This window comes from Rhinoraja longicauda, chromosome 27 (genome assembly GCF_053455715.1).
Source record: "Rhinoraja longicauda isolate Sanriku21f chromosome 27, sRhiLon1.1, whole genome shotgun sequence".
NCBI classification, from domain to species: domain Eukaryota; kingdom Metazoa; phylum Chordata; class Chondrichthyes; order Rajiformes; family Arhynchobatidae; genus Rhinoraja; species Rhinoraja longicauda.
The window spans coordinates 10,817,729-10,837,140 of NC_135979.1; the positions used below are offsets into that span (position 1 = coordinate 10,817,729).

The 19,412-nt window shown below is 39.1% G+C and overlaps 1 protein-coding gene across 2 annotated transcripts in view; it reads right to left on the reverse strand.

Moving 5' to 3' along the window:
• cep85 (centrosomal protein 85) overlaps positions 1–15,123 on the reverse strand; it is a 44,126-nt gene extending 29,003 nt beyond the window's left edge. The window contains exons 1-2 of one of the 2 annotated variants that reach the window (XM_078423225.1): positions 15,009–15,123; positions 5,499–5,568 (exon numbers count right to left, since the gene is read on the reverse strand). In XM_078423225.1, the coding sequence (XP_078279351.1) occupies positions 5,499–5,568; positions 15,009–15,047 (109 nt within the window). In that variant the 5' untranslated portion in view covers positions 15,048–15,123. The remainder of the gene's footprint in view (positions 1–5,498; positions 5,569–15,008) is intronic. The other variant, XM_078423227.1, reaches the window with a different exon arrangement.
• Positions 15,124–19,412: the final 4,289 nt, after the last annotated feature.

The following is a 19,412-nucleotide window of genomic DNA, read 5'->3' on the forward strand; positions in this document are numbered from 1 at the left end:
CTTTTCATAAGAATCATAGGTTAATGATTTAAAACCTCTAATTCTTGTTTATCTCTCTACCGCTACTGCACGAGCAGAGTATTTCCAACAATTTGTTTTTATTTCATATCAGATGATATTAGAGCAGATGATCAAATGCTTCAAATGGGCAGATTTTAAACATTTTAGAGAATAATTAAAAATTCAAAAGAGGGATTTCATGGATTCTGGAGTTCAGGGCTTTGACAAAAGACAGAGACATCAATTACAACCATGGATCGCCAAGAGCTGGAATTGAGAAACCAGATATCTTCAGTGGTACGAGGGATACAGGAGATTAGAGCCAGGATGTGGATGAATTGAGAAGAAGGATGACAATTTGAAGAATTGCATAGCACCAAGTACGAGCAAAGGGCAGGTTTTGGAAAAGGTGAATAAGGAGAGTTCAAAGACAATAGCCTCCACCTTCCCAATAATTAGCGAGTGCGCATTCCAGCTATAATGTACATCAACTATAATAGTTGAAACAACTCTTTCCATTTAGGATGCATTCATCGTTGGTCCAGGTGAAACTGTCCTAAAATATTTCCATGATCTCAACCAAAACTTGAACTTGGTAAAACTATACAGGTTATCACCCCATCACAATTAACAGCTGGAGAAAGTAAAAATACTGTTATTGATACAATGAGACACCACATCCAAGGTTAAGGTAAACTGCTGAAGAGACACAGAGAGGAAAGAGCAAAGGAAATTTTAAATGGTACCCAACAGCTTCAATTAAATTGCCATCAGCCTCTAGGCCATCAAGCATATTCCGGTCGGGACATATTCCACGTCAGGACTGTTCTACATGGAAAAAAAGCAGGATTCTATTCTCAGCCAATGTTTAATATGTTCTGTTCAGAAAGGTCACTGGACAACAACCAAGTGCTGGAAGCTTAGCTGATTTCACCAGTCTATTTCGAGGCTGATTGAAGCACAGCATGGAGATTAAAGCAGCTAATGGAATTTTGAACGTGTACAATTTCATTTAGCCATTCCATAAAAAGGACACCCTAAAATAACTTGCATTTGTACTTTCAGGAGGCCTCAAGGTATCACAAAAGAGCACGTGGGATTTGCAATAATAAGACATGTATAGGTAACAGACAGTAAAAAGGAAGCAGTTCATGTTCAGTTGGGGAGCCTATACCTAGCACATGGCGTAAGCATAGGTGTTGGGACCACAGCTGTTCACAATCTGTATCGGTATTTTGGAGCAGTGAACCAAGTGTAAAAAGATCAAGTTTATTGATGATACAAAGCTAGGTGCCGATGAAAGCTGTAAGAAAGATGAAGAAAGGCTAATAGAACTATAGAAAAGATAAGTAAAGGGTGAGGACCTGACAGATGGAATATAGTGAAATGGAGGAAAATAATATTTGCAATGGGAATAAGAGATTATCTTAATTTAGTTTCAGTTCAGTTTAGTTAGAAAGCTGGAGCGAGGATCACAATGACCGACCTTTGTTTCCATTTCTCATGTTTACACTCACTATATTAGAAAAAAAAATGTATATTAAGGGATTCTGTTCCATTGAGCTATTTCAAAAAGGCCCATACAGAACAATATGGCAGAACACAAATCAGTTAACTTTCTGGTCAATGATGACCATCAGAATATTGATAGGAATTGAGACTCATGCCATTGAATGGAATAAAGTGATTGTTAATGGCTTCTGCTTGAGAAAGTTACTGTCTGGCACCTGTACAACTAAAAGTTACATTGCGCTGATCAGCACAAGCCTGAATTATGTCCAAGTCTGCTAAAAGTGAACAGAAACCCTTTCAATATCTGCTGCAAATACAAGTGTCCATTTCAATGTCTGGCTTTGCAAGGCATTTCATTGATGAAGCAGTTAAAAATGTTTCAAAGGGTCTCCGACAACAATATTCTAGTTTATCTTTAAATAACCATAATAAACTCCTTTTACACAAAGAACAAGAACATGTGAAAGTTTTACCCAGACCCTATCCATTACAATTTTGCCTGTACACCTTACTGCTAAACTGCAATGTGTCACAGATGGTCATATTCAGCTCATATTTGGAATTCAGGTTCATTTTGCCCATCTTGGCACCATGCCTGTTATGAGGGCTGAAGTCAATTTGCTCTTCAATAACCCAAAGTCAAAAATTGATAATGGAATGCTTCTTGAAAACTTCAATTTCCATGCACTGCTGGTATTCCAAATTAAAACACCACACCTACCCTACAATCATTTGGACACGGCAATATGCATTTTATCCCCCAACCAGTGTGAATCTTCCACTCTAGCTTGCATTCTAGACAAATATTAATGGATTAACACTCAATTTTCTGCTGCAAGTTTATTCACTCAAAACATTTCCAGAAATCGGAGCACATTTAGACCCAATTAGCATAGATGGCACTGGGATAAAAGTGTTTGTGCCACCAGTCCTCATTTGGCTCCTAACTATTTTACGTTGATATAATCTGCCAGTACCATTATACTAGTAAATCATTGATACACAAGTAACCACTTGAAAGATTTTTGCCACAAAAAGCCACTTTGAATTGGTAGACACCGTGCAAAACGTGCTACATACCCAGAAAACTGAAATGCACCAAGCAGCTGCCCACAAAAAAACGTTATTACCCCGTAGCCTAATAGTAGCACTAAATGAGCAGATATAACCAAAGAGATATATACTTTAACACCACGTTGAGTTATGATACTTCATTACAATACTGTTTCTTTTCCCGAAGTGGAACTACAGTAAAATTATGCAACTACCACACAAAAGGACTAATTCAGTGCAACATCATGAGAATATTGGGAGCGACGATCAAATATTTATGCCCCTAATTTCTACCCATGCTTTTCAATGAGAAAAGATCATACTAAAAGTCAACTTAGATAACATTTTAGACTCATTGGTATGAAACCATTTATCTAGATACAAAATGTTCAGTGCAATAGAATATGTTCATTATTCTCAAGGTAGAAACATGAAGTATTTCATATTTATAGGCAGTGTAATTAGTTTTGAAAATAGATACCTAGGAGGGATGATATTTCCTGAAGGAAAAAGCTCATAATACATGTACTTTTTTTTCATATTTCCATAGCTGCACAAAGAAGCTTATTATTGCTAACAACAACACTAGTAGAGATTCTTTGCAAGGGCGAGGCAGATTTCAAACCAGTCCCAACTTATACTGTTTCAAAACTAAATAGTGCAGTGGTAGAAGATAGACACAAAATGCTGGAGTAACTTAGCGGGAAAAGGCAGCATCTCTGGAGAGAAGGAATGGGTGACGTTTCGGGTTGAGACCCTTCTTCAGGCTGATCTACTAGTGCAGTAGCAGGATGACAGAGGTTTCTCAACTTGAAGTATTAACCTGAAGCTCAGCTTTAATGCTCATTATCAGATTCCCTTCTCTTCATTGTGTTGTCTCAAGTGACTATCCATTTGGACAAGGTGTCCAGCAATAAACATCCTAGTATGTCAGAATCCCCGGTAGATGGGAAGGAATAAAGCTAAAAAAAGAGGCAAAAATGGAAAAGGCATGGGTGGTTATGGGCAAGTACTGGTTATACCTACAGTGATTTAATTATGTCACCTTAATTATGGAAAGAACATACTTCAAAAAAGAAAGTTAGTCTTCAACAGTATTTTGAACTTTTCATCCAAATTAGCAACTCTTATTTTACAAATATTGCCCGATGAAATAATGAAGTGTTTCAGTGACGCTCACCTCATCATTAAAGAAATTTAATTTATGCCAACCTTCAGTTTCATTTACAGTGAGAGCACAGTTTAACAGGACTAAGAACACTATTCATTGTGAAAGAATCTGGCCAATATCGATCGAGTGCTGCTGGAAGGTCATCAACTCGGTGAAAGACGCTCTTTGGTCTGCCCGAACTTTGTTGACCTCCCAGCGGAGCGAGCTGTCAGTCAAGGAATGTTGCCGACTGGTCCGCTGCAGACTGCAGGAGTACGTGCTGAGGGACGCACTGAAGCTCGGTGCAGCCAACGCCAAGGCCCTGTGGGGGAGGACCGCAGTCTAGGGTCCTTCCGCTGCTGGACATGGGGGGCAGGGTGTGGTGGAGACGCCCCTCCAAATAAGGGATACTGTGTAAAGGTGTGTAAATGTAAGTAAATGTCTGTAAATTTGAAGTGAATGCCTGTATCGAATGTGTAACCTCCGGAAATGTCGGATGGGTTTGTTAAAAAAGAAGATGTTTTGTAAGCAGATATTTATTACTTGAATAAAGTATTTTTTGATATAAAAAAAAAAAGAATCTGGCCAATTCAACAGAATAAATGGCAATGCAATAATACTTGGACAGACCTTCAAAACAGTTTCAAATTTTGGAATACAAATAAAAGCCCAGGAGATTAACAACCAAATGCACCAACCGATTAGACAATTTGGAAACAAGTATTTTTTTAATTGATTCCAGTTACATACATCAAATACAGTGAGATAGAAATGGAAGATTTTGTTGCTATATACACTTACACTTCAAATATTTGTATATTGGAAGATACTATTTCACCCTTGGGGCAGCAGTATTTACACTATTCTTATGCAAGGTTCTATTTTGACACAATGCTCACATTTTTAGTTTATGACAAAAGGAGGACCTTTGTCATAAACATTGTCTTAAGGGCGGCACGATGGCGCAGAGGTAAAGTTGCTGCGAATGCAGTGCCGGAGACCTGGGTTTGATCCCGACTACGGATACTGGCTGTACGGAGTTTGTACGTTCTCCCCGTGACCTGCGTGGGTTTTCTCCAAGATCTTCGGTTTCCTCCCACACTCCAAAGACGCACAGGTTTGTAGGTTAATTGGCTTGGTAAATGTAAAAATGTCCGTAATTGATATAGGATAGTGTTAATGTGCGGGAATCGCTGGTCGGCGCACACCCGGTGGGCCGAAAGGGCCTGTTTCCGCACTGTATCTCTAAACTAAACTTTGGAAATGCTTCTCTTCAGATGCCTTCTGACCCATGTAGATCCAGCATTCTATATTTCAGATTTCCTGCAAGGGGAGTATTTGGCATCTCAGCTACAATATTATTCTCATTCTTCTACCGCCTTCGTCTTCTGCTTACATCTCATCCAAACTGATCAGCTTTTAATACACTTTCTCAACCCGAACCACTAACTAGTATGTCATTCAATTTTTAGATCTCCATGTCGGAGAGATTCCCTTTTCTTCTCGGCACTCCTCCCTCCTTTTGGTAACTTAAATTGAGCTTATTTTCCAACTTTGTTGGTGCTGAAGATCCATCAACCTGAAAAATCAACCGTTCTTCTATACAGATACAACCCAAACTTCTGGGCATTTATAACATTTTTGTTTTTTTATTGTAGAATGGTGTGTTGCTGCAACAAGCAACTCATAGGACACAGTTCTGTGTGTGCTGATTGCCAGAACTGAACCAATGTTAATGTAGTCAAGCCGCAAATTTATGTTTTTGAAATTTGTAATGTTTTACCTTTTGTGTTGGTCTGGTGTTCAATTGAGTCTCTATGCTTCCTAGAGGTAGCCATGTAAAATGAGTTCACCTGCATACAATTAAAAAAAAATATTAATAGTTCAGATACCTTTGTAAAAGTAAAATAATATGTTTATATGTAGAAATGTCATAGTACCACATTAATGTTTAAACTCCAAATTGTAGATCCACACAGAAATCTGTAAAAACGTTCTAGACTCAAAAGTTTACCATCTTAACCTCTATTATTCATTTCCCTCATGCTTTTTCAGTACTCGGTTCCACAGATACAATGATAATGGCTACTCTTAGTCACAGATGGGCAAATAGTCACAATCCAGGAGGAAATATCATGCCAAAAAAAAACCCAGCCAACTACAAACACAACCAGTTTATCATATAGAGCTACTCTTGGTTTTATTTTATATTGAAAACTTATGTAAAAAAAAATACTATTTGTTTGGATAAATCAAGTACAGATTTATCAAAACAGGCAGAAAACATAAGAGAATTCAAATAAATAATTAGTTCAAAAATACACAATAGACATTGAACAATTTCCTATTAGAAAACAGCCAAATATTAACATCTTTTAAATGTACATTTAATGTTCCTCGGCTACACAACAGGAGCTAATGCCAGTATTTTAAAAAATCTTAGTGTCCATGGTAATACCCTGATTGATCCACCCCAAAGTATAATTCAGAGGTGCACAATTATAAATCTATTTTAAGAATAGTTTTTCTAAAGCTCCTTTTTGAAAGAGTCAGGCTTGTTCTGACATGGGTACAAAAGTGTTTTATAGCACACCAAATGACTAATAAAGATACTCATAATCAAACATTATTTTTAATCAGAAATGTAAAATTTACTGTTTTAATAAACCTGCTTGGTTGTAGACATAATCCAGACACAAAAACTAGAAAATGTTTTAAAAAAATAAAGTTTCACAACAGTTGGTAAGCCGTGATTTATATGTAATATCAAAAGTGTAAGGAATGCAGAAACTTGCAGAGGGTGGGGAGGAGATAGAAGTACTATTGCAAAATTTGTTTCACTATTTAAAATTCTACAGCACAGGAAGCAAATTTTCACTCGACACAAGGAGTACTTCTTTCGTGTCCATCTTCTATGTTTCAAAGGAGCACTTATTCTACCCCATTTTGAAAAAGAATTACATTGAGACATATCTAACAACCTCAAATTATAATAAATCTAAGCATCCCAAACATTACAAGATATTCACCCAAAAGTCGATGCTGAACCACAGAACAACATTCTGACTATTCAATAGATATATTAGCCATTTAAAATTCTATTCAAAAATAAAACAATGCATAAAATCATAGCAATTCTCTATTTTGCAAGTGAAAAGTTAAAAAGCAACTTTTAAAAAGTAATATCAAAACAGCATTGTGTTTTCCAGATAATCAATAGTTTCTTGGATTCATGTCTAACTTACCAAAAATGGAAATACAATGAATTTTTAGTTTGGAGACATTTCTGCGTAGTAAGAATAATGTCCAGGTTGGGGACATCTAACAGACAATGAGACAGATCATTTGGGGCAGGCAGTTCCTACTCATGTTTTGTCAGCAGAAATGAATCTCAATGAGGAGGGTGATTAGTGAGTACCAACAAGTAGATTTTACTACCTTCCTTTACAGCTTTAAATCTCCAAGCGTTGGGATTTTACCTTGAACTAGATTGTACTTATTACGGAATAAAGCCCCCGATATAATTAATCACTCCCTTTAATTTTTAGCATGCTAATCAAAGATGTAATCCTAAGCAGCAGATCTCTGCCCATGGCATGCTCCACTTGCACTAGCTGGGAAATCAAGGACACTTCAGGCACCTGCGTATGCAAGAAGTGCGGCAGCAATTAAAACAAATTTGGCAGTGGAATGGAGATAAAGTATATGTACATCAAATAGATAAACCAAATCTGTTCAATAGGCAGAGCTGATGTGGGTGGGTAAAGTGACATGGAGATTAAAAGCATAAACTGCTTCTATTAGATTAAACAATATTGGCCAGCTGGAATGTTGAATGGCACATGGAATTTAATCTCCTGACAAGTGTGAGGTGATGCAGATTTAAAAGGCCTAATAAGAGCACACTGTTAATTACAGCGCTCCTGGGACTATCGAGAATTAGGGATCCTCAAACACCTAACGGTAGATAAGGAGGTGAAAAAGCATTCAGGATGTTGACTTTCATAAACCAGGGGAAAAAATGCAAGTTCAAGGATGTCATAGTACAACTTTATAAAACTTTAAGCCACAACTGGACTGCAGTGTGCGGTTTTAGTCACAACATTATAGGAAGTATGTGATTGCACTAGAGGGGGTGCAAAAGTGATTTACCCAGATGTTGCCTGGGATGAAAGATTTCACATAACAAGCAAAGATTGGATAAGCTGAGGAAGGACGTGTTGCAGGTATATAAAATAATGGGAGGCATAGATAGGAAGGATGGTGGCTAAAACAAGACAGCATTGGATTGAGGAAGATTAGAGTAAATATTATGAAAATACTTTTTACCATGACAATGGTTGCAATGCGAAATGCACTGCCTGAGAACGTAGAGGAGGTAGGTACTTTCAACACTTAGAATGTATCTGGACAGTCACGTGAATCAAGTCATATAAAACACCAAGTGTAAATGGGATTAATATTAATGGGTTACTGATGGTCAGCATGAACATGGTGCACTGAAAGCCCTTTTGCTGAGCTGTATGACTCCATGCTACTATGGTGAGATAGAACAGCCTCAGCAAAACCCTGTACTCAATAGATGCAGCTCCCAATCAGCACTGAATATTCACCCCAACCCACCAAGATGAGCCCTCAGACAGCTATTGCACCTAACCTTAGTGGCTCATACTATATGTAGCAAGTCATGTAGCAATAAAATCACTAAATGCTTAATTGTCACATGGGTTCTAGCAGAGGGCTGAGCTCCTCAATCTGAACTTCCAACCTAGCAATGGCAAGGCACAAGAGTTTGTACCAGTAGTCTTAGCAATGCATCTCTATACGTAAGCCTACCCAGGGAACAGGTGTTCCAAGTGTATTTGCACGTTGAAGTGTCAATGCCTCAACCTTGTCATTTGTAATTTGCTAATGGTGGTCTAACAATCACCATTCCCTGCTCACAAACACACCATCACTATGACAGTGACATCATGAGGTCTTTATATGCCAAAGTTGCACTACCAAGGCAGGAACATTAACAAAAGATACATTCAAATCAATTACCCCTCTATGACATCAACTACAGCCAGCTAATCACTACTTCTCAATTTACTTCACCCTTTTATCCTACTCTTTTCAACCATGGTTTAAGCATTGCAGGCCATCTGTTCCATCTTTAAAACATGGCATACGAGCAGTCTTCCAGAGAAATCATCACATCAAAGCAAGGCAACATTTTTCTTTAAAACAACAGAATGGCAAATATTAAAGCAATTAATTATTAAAAAAGGAACTTAAAATATTTGCATATTTGGCCAAACAAGGATGCTTCAAAACACTCAGCTTTAGTTATTGTGAAAAAAGTGACAAGAAAACCAGTATGCACAAATATTCAGTCAATAATGGTATATTTTGCAGTAAAAAAAGATATACAAGGTTTCAGATTTATTCCAATAACTGGAATTTAAAGTGCAACATCAACTCTTGAAAATAAATATGACAAAAAGTTATAAGAATTTAAAACAGAAAACTTTTGTTGATTTTGTAATCAGATTATACTTTATTGATCTCTTACAAACTATACTCAACTCATATACAATACTTTTTCCTGCAACAATGTTACCAATTCATGGAGTCCTGCATGTTCACCAGATATAAAAATGACTTGCAATCTTTGCCCAAAGTGCCACTATTTCCAAGCTCAGATAGAAGTGATCAGCAGGCCAATTGAAAAAGTTTAATACCTGTCAAGATGAGGAAGTACTGTGGACAATAATCAGAAAAGTTTATGTAGCATATCCCAATCCCAAGAAGAATGACGCAACATTGCATTTACAATCTATCTTGCGAGCCAGTCAACAATAGGGAAAAAAAGTAAATTTACCATTTTAGATTCAGTTGTTAAAAATAAATCAAGATAAACAATTTGGGAAGGTCAGTTGGAAGCCAAAGTCTATTCAAAATACAGCCTAATTGGAAGTGCCAGCAATTTGTAAGAGATCACAAAGTAAAGCATTACAGCATCACATGGCCTTTCATGGGCCTGCAAAGCCACCTTGAACTTACAGATAAAAATCTTCCAGTATTCAACATTATAGCATTTTGTGGATTGAGATTTATGATTAGATGCCCCATCAATATTCTTGTTAACAGAAGGGTTAAAGCTTTGCAATAAATTGTTTTTGACAGACCAACATGCACAGTTTACATCACTCCTCCAAATGAGAGACATGGTGCAATGTGTACCATACTAAGCAATTGGTCTCGGCAATACAGCAAGGAAAACCTTTGGCTGTAACATAATACAGCCATTGGAGAATTGGAATCCAATGTCACGAATCCCAATCTGTACAGGCAGACTGAATGGCGCCGTCCTGGACACACTGGATGCTCTTCACACAGGAATATCATTGTACAGATGCATATTTATGTGTTGGCAGTATCACATAGGACAGAAACAATGGGACCACTAAACAGACAAGATTCATTAACTGGAATGGGAGGGGGTAAGGAAGAGGAGGCAGTGGAAGTATGAAAAATGAAAAGGGAAAAAATGGGAGACCACATAAGCTGCAGTCCCTTCTCTGTTTACATAAACACTGATATATAGCAGCTCGTTCAAAAATAGTTAATATTAGGTGCAATTACTGAAATAAGGGAAGAATTTCATCAGTGAACAGTCCTTGAACATGCTGCAGCCCCTCAAGTTTATGTATGTGGCTTTGATGGAGTGGTTGAAAAGATACTGAAATCAAAACTACATTTTTATTTCTAATTTCTAATCGATGTTATTTTAAGTTTCATTTTTAATTTCTCTTTGTGGAGAGCAAAAGTATAGTTGTAGAGTCACCTGATATGTGGCTGTTAAAATTAAAGAAGTTAGATAGTGTACAGACAGTTATATTGAGGTGTGAAAAAGTTTAGAACAATGCTCCATCCGTAAACTTCACCCAATAGAGGAGAAACTCAGTGTGGCGAGAATGTGGAATTCACTATACAGTAACAGGAAATGATTGAAGCAAATATCGGATCAATTTAAGCACAATTGGATAAGCAAAAGAGGGCAAAGGGACAAATTATGTTGCTAGAGTTGGAATGATGGGAAGGCAAGTTAGTCACAAATGCCAATTTGGACACAATCGGAAGAACAACCTGTTTCTGTGCTGCGTTCCAAATAACATACATCCAAATTTCCATAATGCGATGCTGTATCATCTGTGTATGCATTAAGATATTTCACATATTAGGATCAAGCCTTAAGGTAGACCAAAAGGTTTTTTTTTTGGCTGCCACATTCCTTCACAACTCTGCCTTCAATGCTCCCATTTCTCATTTACAAAATGTTCTGAACACACCTTCCCACCCACATGCTAACCACACCAAGCTTTCACTCACCATCTGAGAGGCCATTCATGCACTTTGTCCAACCATTCCTCGATTGATAAAAGGGATACATTGCTGGAAACATCTCAAGTGCATATCAAAAAGGGTGTGCAAAATCCTTTACAGTTCAGTTCAATGTATTCTTAAGTGGGCAGTGATGTACAAATTCCTTTAGTTGAAAAATAACTTTGTAAAACTGAAGAGACATACCCAATGAGACAATGGCATTACAAACATCCTGCTCACCGATAGTTCAGATCTATTAAAAAGCTGCACTTTGGATCACAGGTAAAAATAGCCCATGGAGTCTTCAACATCAACTCCAGGCCTCAAGTAGTTTCACAGCATTAGGCCAAATATGAGCAAGGAAACCCGCTCTGGTTACCATCTATTGCCCTCCCTTAACTGTTGAATCGGAGTCTGCATTGAACAACACTCAGAAAAGACACTGAAAGTAGCAAAGACAGGTGTACTCTGGGTAGGGGATTACAATGTCCATAATCAAGAGTGGCATCGCTACAGACCAAAATGACTGAGCAATGAAAGACAGCTGTCAGAATGGATCTGCATTTACTTGACCTCACCCTCACTTATGACAATGCATTTGTAGCAGTGACCATAGCACTGATTGTGGAACACCTTCACTCTAGTCACACCATTTACTACATTGTGCTAAATGAGAGAAAAGATATGGCAGCTCAAAACCATATCATTGTGATCCTGTGGCTCAGCACTTTTCTCACATTGGCCAGAAACTCAACGAGACCAGCAAAACAAACACCATAACTACGAGAGCAGGCCAGAGGCTAGTATTACCACTTTACATACAAAATTTATTATACTAAACCCATACATTCATTTTTTTAGAAAATGTACTTCCATTTATTAAGCACTTGATTTACTTGAGGCAATATCTTCAAACACTTTTGCTATCTTTACAAAAGCTGCATACTCCCATAACAACTAGACACTCATTAAATTCTATTTTACAGTAATTAAGATAGGACAGTTTGAAAAGTTAAGTCGAGAGACTGCAAATGCTGGAATCTTGAACAAAAACAAGTGCTGGAGGAACTCAGTTGGTCTGGCAGCATCAGTGAAGGGAAAAGTACCGCATCAGTCAGAACAAGGGCTCCAAACTGAAATGTCACCTGTCATTTTTCCCCCTACAGGTGCTACCTGGCCAGCTGAGTTCCCAAACTCAGGGTTCGTTTTTTTAAAAGTCCTGATTCAAGTGGTGTTCCAAGTTCATTTATATCTACATGAAGTAACATAATGGGCTGACCATGTATTACTAGAACACAACAACACTCTACAAAGAATCAACAGCATAACGTGACAAACGACAATCTCCCCCCCACCCCCCAAACAAGAAACCTAGAATGCTGCATCTTATTCATTCAAAATTAAATAAACTGCCGTCTAAATTAGGCTACAAGACATCTTACCAACTGCAACCTAGAGGCGCTCCACACTGCTACAATAAAAGTTCTGAAATATATTCTCTAACCAGTGAATTGAGTTGTTCTGATAAGAACAGATTGAAGTTCCAACCAGAAGAGATGTTATCAATCTGGCACAGTGGATAACTCGCCTTCTCAACCACCCAAATACTTTCTAGTTTTTTTAAGCTACACAGCATAATTTAATGGAAAATTTTAGCTGAAGCTATTGCTGCTTTGGCAAAAGCTGCATCTTTGAAGGAAACAATAAACCAAGGTCAAATCTGCCTATTCAATTAGATAAAAGGAGGACCTAGTCTGGAATGACACACAGCCCTTTATTTTAACAGAACATTGGTTAGTTAATTTTTAATAACATAGATAAATCTACAAGATTATGCAAAGCTTAGTAAAAGCCAAACCCAAATACTTGATTGATTTGAAGTGCAAATGTATCTCAGTTTAGCGACATATGTATGCAATTCTGCACATACAGATGACCTTTAGTGTCTGCACCCAGGACAGCATTTATCAAATGGAAAGTTAGCTTACCTCAGATACTATACATATTTTAAGATAAAGATACCAGACAACACCTTAATTGTTTTAATATTTCACGTGAAGCAACTTTTCCAAAGTATAAACTGCAATAATTAGACTCTAATTCCGCCAACATAATACATTTCTGGGCATATAATACTAAAGCACAAAGATAAACTATATTTCATAAATCAGGAATAAACAATTTCGAACCACAAATGAAAGACTCATTATGGGGGAGTAACATAAACAGGATACTTCACTGAAATAAATGCATTTAAATTAAGATTTCAAAGGGCTCTCCCTCATCCGATAGACTGCAGATCAGTGTGATTATTATCACAGCTAACAATGCTAATGCAAACAGTTCCAAGATCCCAAATTATGTAAAAATTCAAAAGATGTCAAGATCGTTTTACCAACCAGTGCAAACCCTCAATGTATGCACATTACATTAGAAATTGTTTACACTAAATTGAGTTCAAGTTTATTTAAATGCAATAACAATAAAGGAACAGAAAAATATACATCAGGCTAGTGAGAGACTTGGGCGAGCTGGTAGATGATGGCAATGCCAAGCATCAGCTGCTCATCCCCTTGCTGAAGTTCACAGATTTTGATGGTGTTGTTGATGCAGCTGAAGTGCATCTTGCACATGGTACAATCTGCTGCCAAGGTACATCAGTGGTGGAAGGAATGAACAAAACACAAAATCATGAGGTGAATAGATTGGATGAATGTACAGAGTTTCGCCCAGGGTAGGGGAAAAGAAGAACCACGAGTTTAAGAGAGGAGAAAGATTTAATAAGAATTTGAGGGTAACATTTTCACACAAAGGGTGGTGGGTATATATGGAAAGAGCTAGTTGAGACAGGTGCTGAAACAACATTTAAAAGACATTTGGACATGTTTATGAATACGAAAGGTTTACAGCATTATGGGCCAAATGGGACTAGCATAGATAAGACATCTTGATCAGCATGAGCAAGTTGGGCCAAAGGGACTGCTTCCATGATGTATCACTATGACAAAAGAGGCCAATTACTTTTGCCTGGTAAACAAATTTAATATAAAAATCTGTAAATGTTCAGCAGTCAGACAGTAGCTTTGAAAATAAGGTGTAGAGGGGAAGGGGGCAGCTGCAGGAGGTGCAAGGGGGACAGAGGGAGGAGGTGCAAGGGGGACAGAGGGAGGAGGACAAGAAGGGGACGAGCAAAGGGGGCAGAGGAGTTGTTGTAGGGGGAAGAAGGTGGTGCAGAGGTTCCGGGAAATATGGGGGGGGGGGGGGGTGGAGGCAGAACGGAGGGGGGAGGCGAACTATGGGGGTGAAACAAGCTGTGGGGGTGAAACAAGCTGTGGGGGTGGAGGCAGAACGGAGGGGGGAGGCGAACTATGGGGGTGAAACAAGCTGTGGGGGTGAAACAAGCTGTGGGGGTGGAGGCAGAACGGAGGGGGGAGGCGAACTATGGGGGTGAAACAAGCTGTGGGGGTGAAACAAGCTGTGGGGGTGGAGGCAGAACGGAAGGGGGAGGCGAACTATGGGGGTGAAACAAGCTGTGGGGGTGAAACAAGCTGTGGGGGTGGAGGCAGAACGGAAGGGGGAGGCGAACTATGGGGGTGAAACAAGCTGTGGGGGTGAAACAAGCTGTGGGGGTGAAGGGGGGGGGCGAGCTGTGGGGACGAGTAGGAGGTGTTACAAGGGGAACGTGGGGAAGAGGCGCAGCCAGACTAGGGGGCGAGAGGGAAGGTGAGGGGCGAGATGGGAGAGAGGGGAGGGTGGGGGTGGGGAAGGGACTTTAGACAAGGTGAGGGTGGTTGGGTTAAGAGAAGTAAGGGCCTTGACCCATAAAATCTACGCGTCTTGGGTCACCCTAACAACGACCACAGCAACATTACAGTTCCAGACACCCATACTCCTCGCTTCACATCCACAGCCCTCATCTCACCTCGCACTCTGGCCGGCCGATTAGCTGCAACACTGGCATGGATTCATGAGCATCTGCCGCAGGGACACTGGCGACTCTCCCTCAACGCCGCGCCGAGGAAGCCGTTACTCTACCGTGCAACCAACCCTTACTCCCCGCCCACTCCTCCAATTGGCCGAGCGCGGGCCCCAGCTCTGACACTGGAATAGGATCGGTTGTTTATTGGATGAGAGAGCTGTCAATGAGTCCCGCGGGGGGGCGGTGCCTTGGCCGCCATGATGTTTGGTTGCGCCGAGCACAGGTTGCAGCAACGAACACGGGACGCGATTCAAACGAACTGCCGGAAGCCGTAATACACCAACAAGCGGCGCTTAAAGCCCCATACCGTAATAAGTGAAATAAATCTCGCGTTTAATTGGAGCAATAGAGATTACAACAGATGCTGGAAACCTGAATACAAAAAAACAACGTGCTGGATCAGCGGGTAAAGCGGTGTCTTTGGAGGGAAAAGGACAGTTAGGGTCCTTTTCCCTCCAAACAGGCAGCAACCCGTTTTCAGATAAATTTCCACAAATGCTGCCTGTTGTGCTGAGTGTTTCTAACACTTTTTGTTTTAGTTCCCTCTAATTTTGAAACCCCACTCTGACCAGTTTTGATAGAAGATTGCAGAATTGTGTTGGCTAGAAGGTAGTAATGTTAAATATGTCATATCATTATTTTACCAACTTGTATCTAACCAAAGAAATTTAGTTCCACAGGCTTATTTTGATGAGGCAGTTTCAGTGCGGCAGGTTGTTTGCTTGATCAAATCACTAATTAGCAATTAGGAGGGGAAGATAATGATTGCATCAGCTTTCCCTTTCTGCATTACAGGAAATGTGATATAGTTGGAATTACGGAGACGTGATTCAGGGTGACCAAGGTTGGGAGATAAACATGCAGGGATATTCAATATTCAGGAAGGATAGACCGAAAGGAAGAGATGGGGTGCCATTGCTGGGAGTGCAGCATCCCGGTTCATTCCCGGGATGACAGGACTGACATATGATGAAAGGATGGGTCGACTGGGCTTGTATTCACTGGAATTTAGGACGAGAGGGAATTTTATAGAAAAATATAAAATTCTTAAAGGATTGGACAGGCTAGATACAAGAAAAATGTTCCCGATGTTGGGGGAGTCCAGAACCAGGAGTCACAGTTTAAGAATAAGGGGTAGGCCATTTAGGACTGAGATGAGGAAAATCTGCTTCACCCAGAGAGTTGTGAATCTGTGGAATTCTCTGCCACAAAAGGCAGTGGAGGCCAATTCATTGGATGTTTTCAAGTTAGATTTAGCTCTTGGGGCTAAAGGAATCAAGGGATATGGGGAAAAAGCAGGAATAGGGTACTGATTTAAGATGATCAGCCACGATCATATTGAATGGCCGTGCTAGCACGAAGGGCCGGATGGTCTACTCCTGCACCTAATTTTCTGTTTCTATGCACTCACCTTTATCCACAAATCACTTGCTATGCTGTCATCACCTCTGCCATCTTTCTACCCCAATTCCATCATTTGGATGAAGAGTCCCGACGCAAAACGTCCTTTGTCTATTCTCTCAATGAATGAATAAATCCAGAGGCTACACGAGGCGCTGAGTTCCTCGAGCACTTTGTTGTTTGTGCATGAGATTGATGTTGGTAGCTTAAGTGTTAAGTGAAGAATGACACAAATTTATAGGACGAATAAGACGTGATAAAATAGCCCAGATTATTTCAAAAAGGGAGCAAGAGCATTAATTGATTGTGATAAATGTAGCTCAATGTGAGATCACACATTTTGACGAATTGAGACTATTTCATCAGAATATTTCCTAAATAGTGATGTGAATAAATGAAAATAACTCAATGCTGGCAAGGAGGTATCAAAAATATTTAAATGGAATGTCTGCAATGGAAACTCTGATTATAATATCGCCATAGTGTTTAGGTGTGGGCACCATATCTTGGAATGGATCAGGCTCAGAATATCTTGAATTAAATCAGTCATCAGTATAAAAATATATAAAAAGGTCAAGATACTAAGCTGTAGAGAGAAGAAAATTGCTTAGCAGGTTCATTTTGGTTACCTCATAGAGACTTCCTAGACAGACAAAAACTCTTTCCTCTATGATTTTGTTGTATCTGAAATTTATTAAACATTGCTTCTGAACGTGGATTGAGAAAAGGGAACAAGCGGACGATGTCTTACATTTTCATTGCATTATATAGGGTTTCCTAAAATATTCTCTTGGTTATGGACATGGTCCATTTCTCTTCTATCCCACCCAGTAAGAAACTGTTCAGTCACCCTAATTCCCAAGTCCATCATCAAGGTCTGCAAGTCATGCCTACATAACTCATCGTGGTATTACAAGGAAGCTCTTGTGCAAACCTAAGCTTTTTTTTCTCCATATTGTACCAAAACAGAAGGTATTTGATGTTGTTTGCTGTTGCCTTACTCCCTTGCAACCTCAGCTTTCTAGAAAGGATGTTCATATTATGTTCATGGCTTAAAGCTGTCAGTAATAATTCTTCACCTACCACACAGATAGATTGTTTGTTTTATTGTTTGAGTAGGTAGAATTTTCTCATATCAGGTAAGCATATACAATTAAAGAGTGATTTGGGGAAAATGTCAGTGTTACTGTGAATTTGGCCCCTATTTTGGACATATTTCGTTGTTTTGTGCAGACTTTACTTTTCCTCTTTCAGTGTTGATTTTGTAAAAGAACATATAGTCCAGTTAACTCCAGAACAAAGGGGATTGATGCAGAGAGATGGCATTCTTGCGATTAATGTTTGATTGATTAATGTTTGCTCTGTGATTGCCATGGGAAAAGAGGCAAAATTGGGACTTATCTGGATTTGATTATCATTAGTTAGACTGGTTAGTGCACCTGTAATAGGGTGCTCCATTTGTTCTCATGCCTCCCCAACCCACCTCCGAGAATCAAATGTAATTATGGTTTCACAATTGGTACCCGCAGGAGAGGTGAGGGTATTATGCTATTGCCAAGTGGTTGAAACATCTTTGGATCGATTGATTAGTTATTCATGCAAATGTAAAAGTAAGATCACCCATTGCACTTCCTTGAAGTAGACAGTTGCTTCACAAGTACCCCCAATTTTCTTTTTCTTGAATTCATCAAAAGTGGGTTTCCACATTTTGACCTGCTGATCAACTCTTGTTATAACACAGATCTTCCAAAGCAACATCTTCAGCCACAGAAAAGGTGAATAAAAGCAGTGTCAGTACCACGATTTTTTTCACAAGGTAATGTTTTTGGAAATAGTGTCGTTCAGGAATCACACAAAATTCACTGAGTGATGATCTGAATGATGTTGCTTCTATTTCAGGTCTGGTCTGGTAAATAGTGATGGGATGAGGCTGAATCAGCGACTCCTTCGCTCAGTCCGCCTGGACCTACCAGATCTCCCGGTTGCTAAACACTTTAATTCTCCTTCCCATTTCCACACTGACCTTCCTGTCCTTGGACTCCTCCATTGTCAGAGTGAGGCTAAACGCAAATTGGAGGAACAGCATCTCATATTTCACTTGCGCAGCTCACAAACCAGTGGTATGATTTTGATTTGTCTAACTTCAAGTAACTCTGGCATTCCATCCCTCCTCCACTCGTCGCACCATCTTCTCGTTTTCACCCAACAAACAGCTAACAGTGGCCTGTGTCCTTTATCATTGTTTAATTTTTTTTGCATATCTTTAATTTATTGTTCTAAATCTCGCTACATCGTCTATTTCTCTCATTTTCCTTTCCCATGACTTTGTCTGAAGGATCTTGACCTCAAATAAGCTCTGAACTACATAGACTATTATTGCACTATTATTGTTTGTTTTTTGTGTGTATGTGTGCATATATATGATCTATATATATATATATATATATATATATATATGTGTGTATTTGTATATATATGTATATATATATATATATATAATAATATACACATTGAACTTTTAAAAATCTCGTTATTATATTGTTTACAGTGTTCTATGTTTACATATTCTGTTGTGCTGCTGCAAGTAAGAATTTTATTGTTCTATCTGGGACATACAACAATAAAACATTTTTGACCCAAAACGTTACCCATTCCTTCTTTCCAGAGATGCTGCCTGTCCTGCTGAGTTACTCCAGCATTTTGTGTCTATCTTCAGTTTAAACCAGCATTTGCAGTTCCTTCCTACACAATTAAAATATTATTCCCCTCACAACCACCTTTGTCACACAGTGACATGGTGACTGCATCCCAATTTCTGTCCTTGTCATTCTGTAACCCACATTCAAATTCAAGTCTGTTTATTATCGTTCTTTGCTATGGTACAAACAAAATTCTTGTTACATAAGCAATTCAAAAATGGAAGAAATTTGATGAGACTCAGGCAGT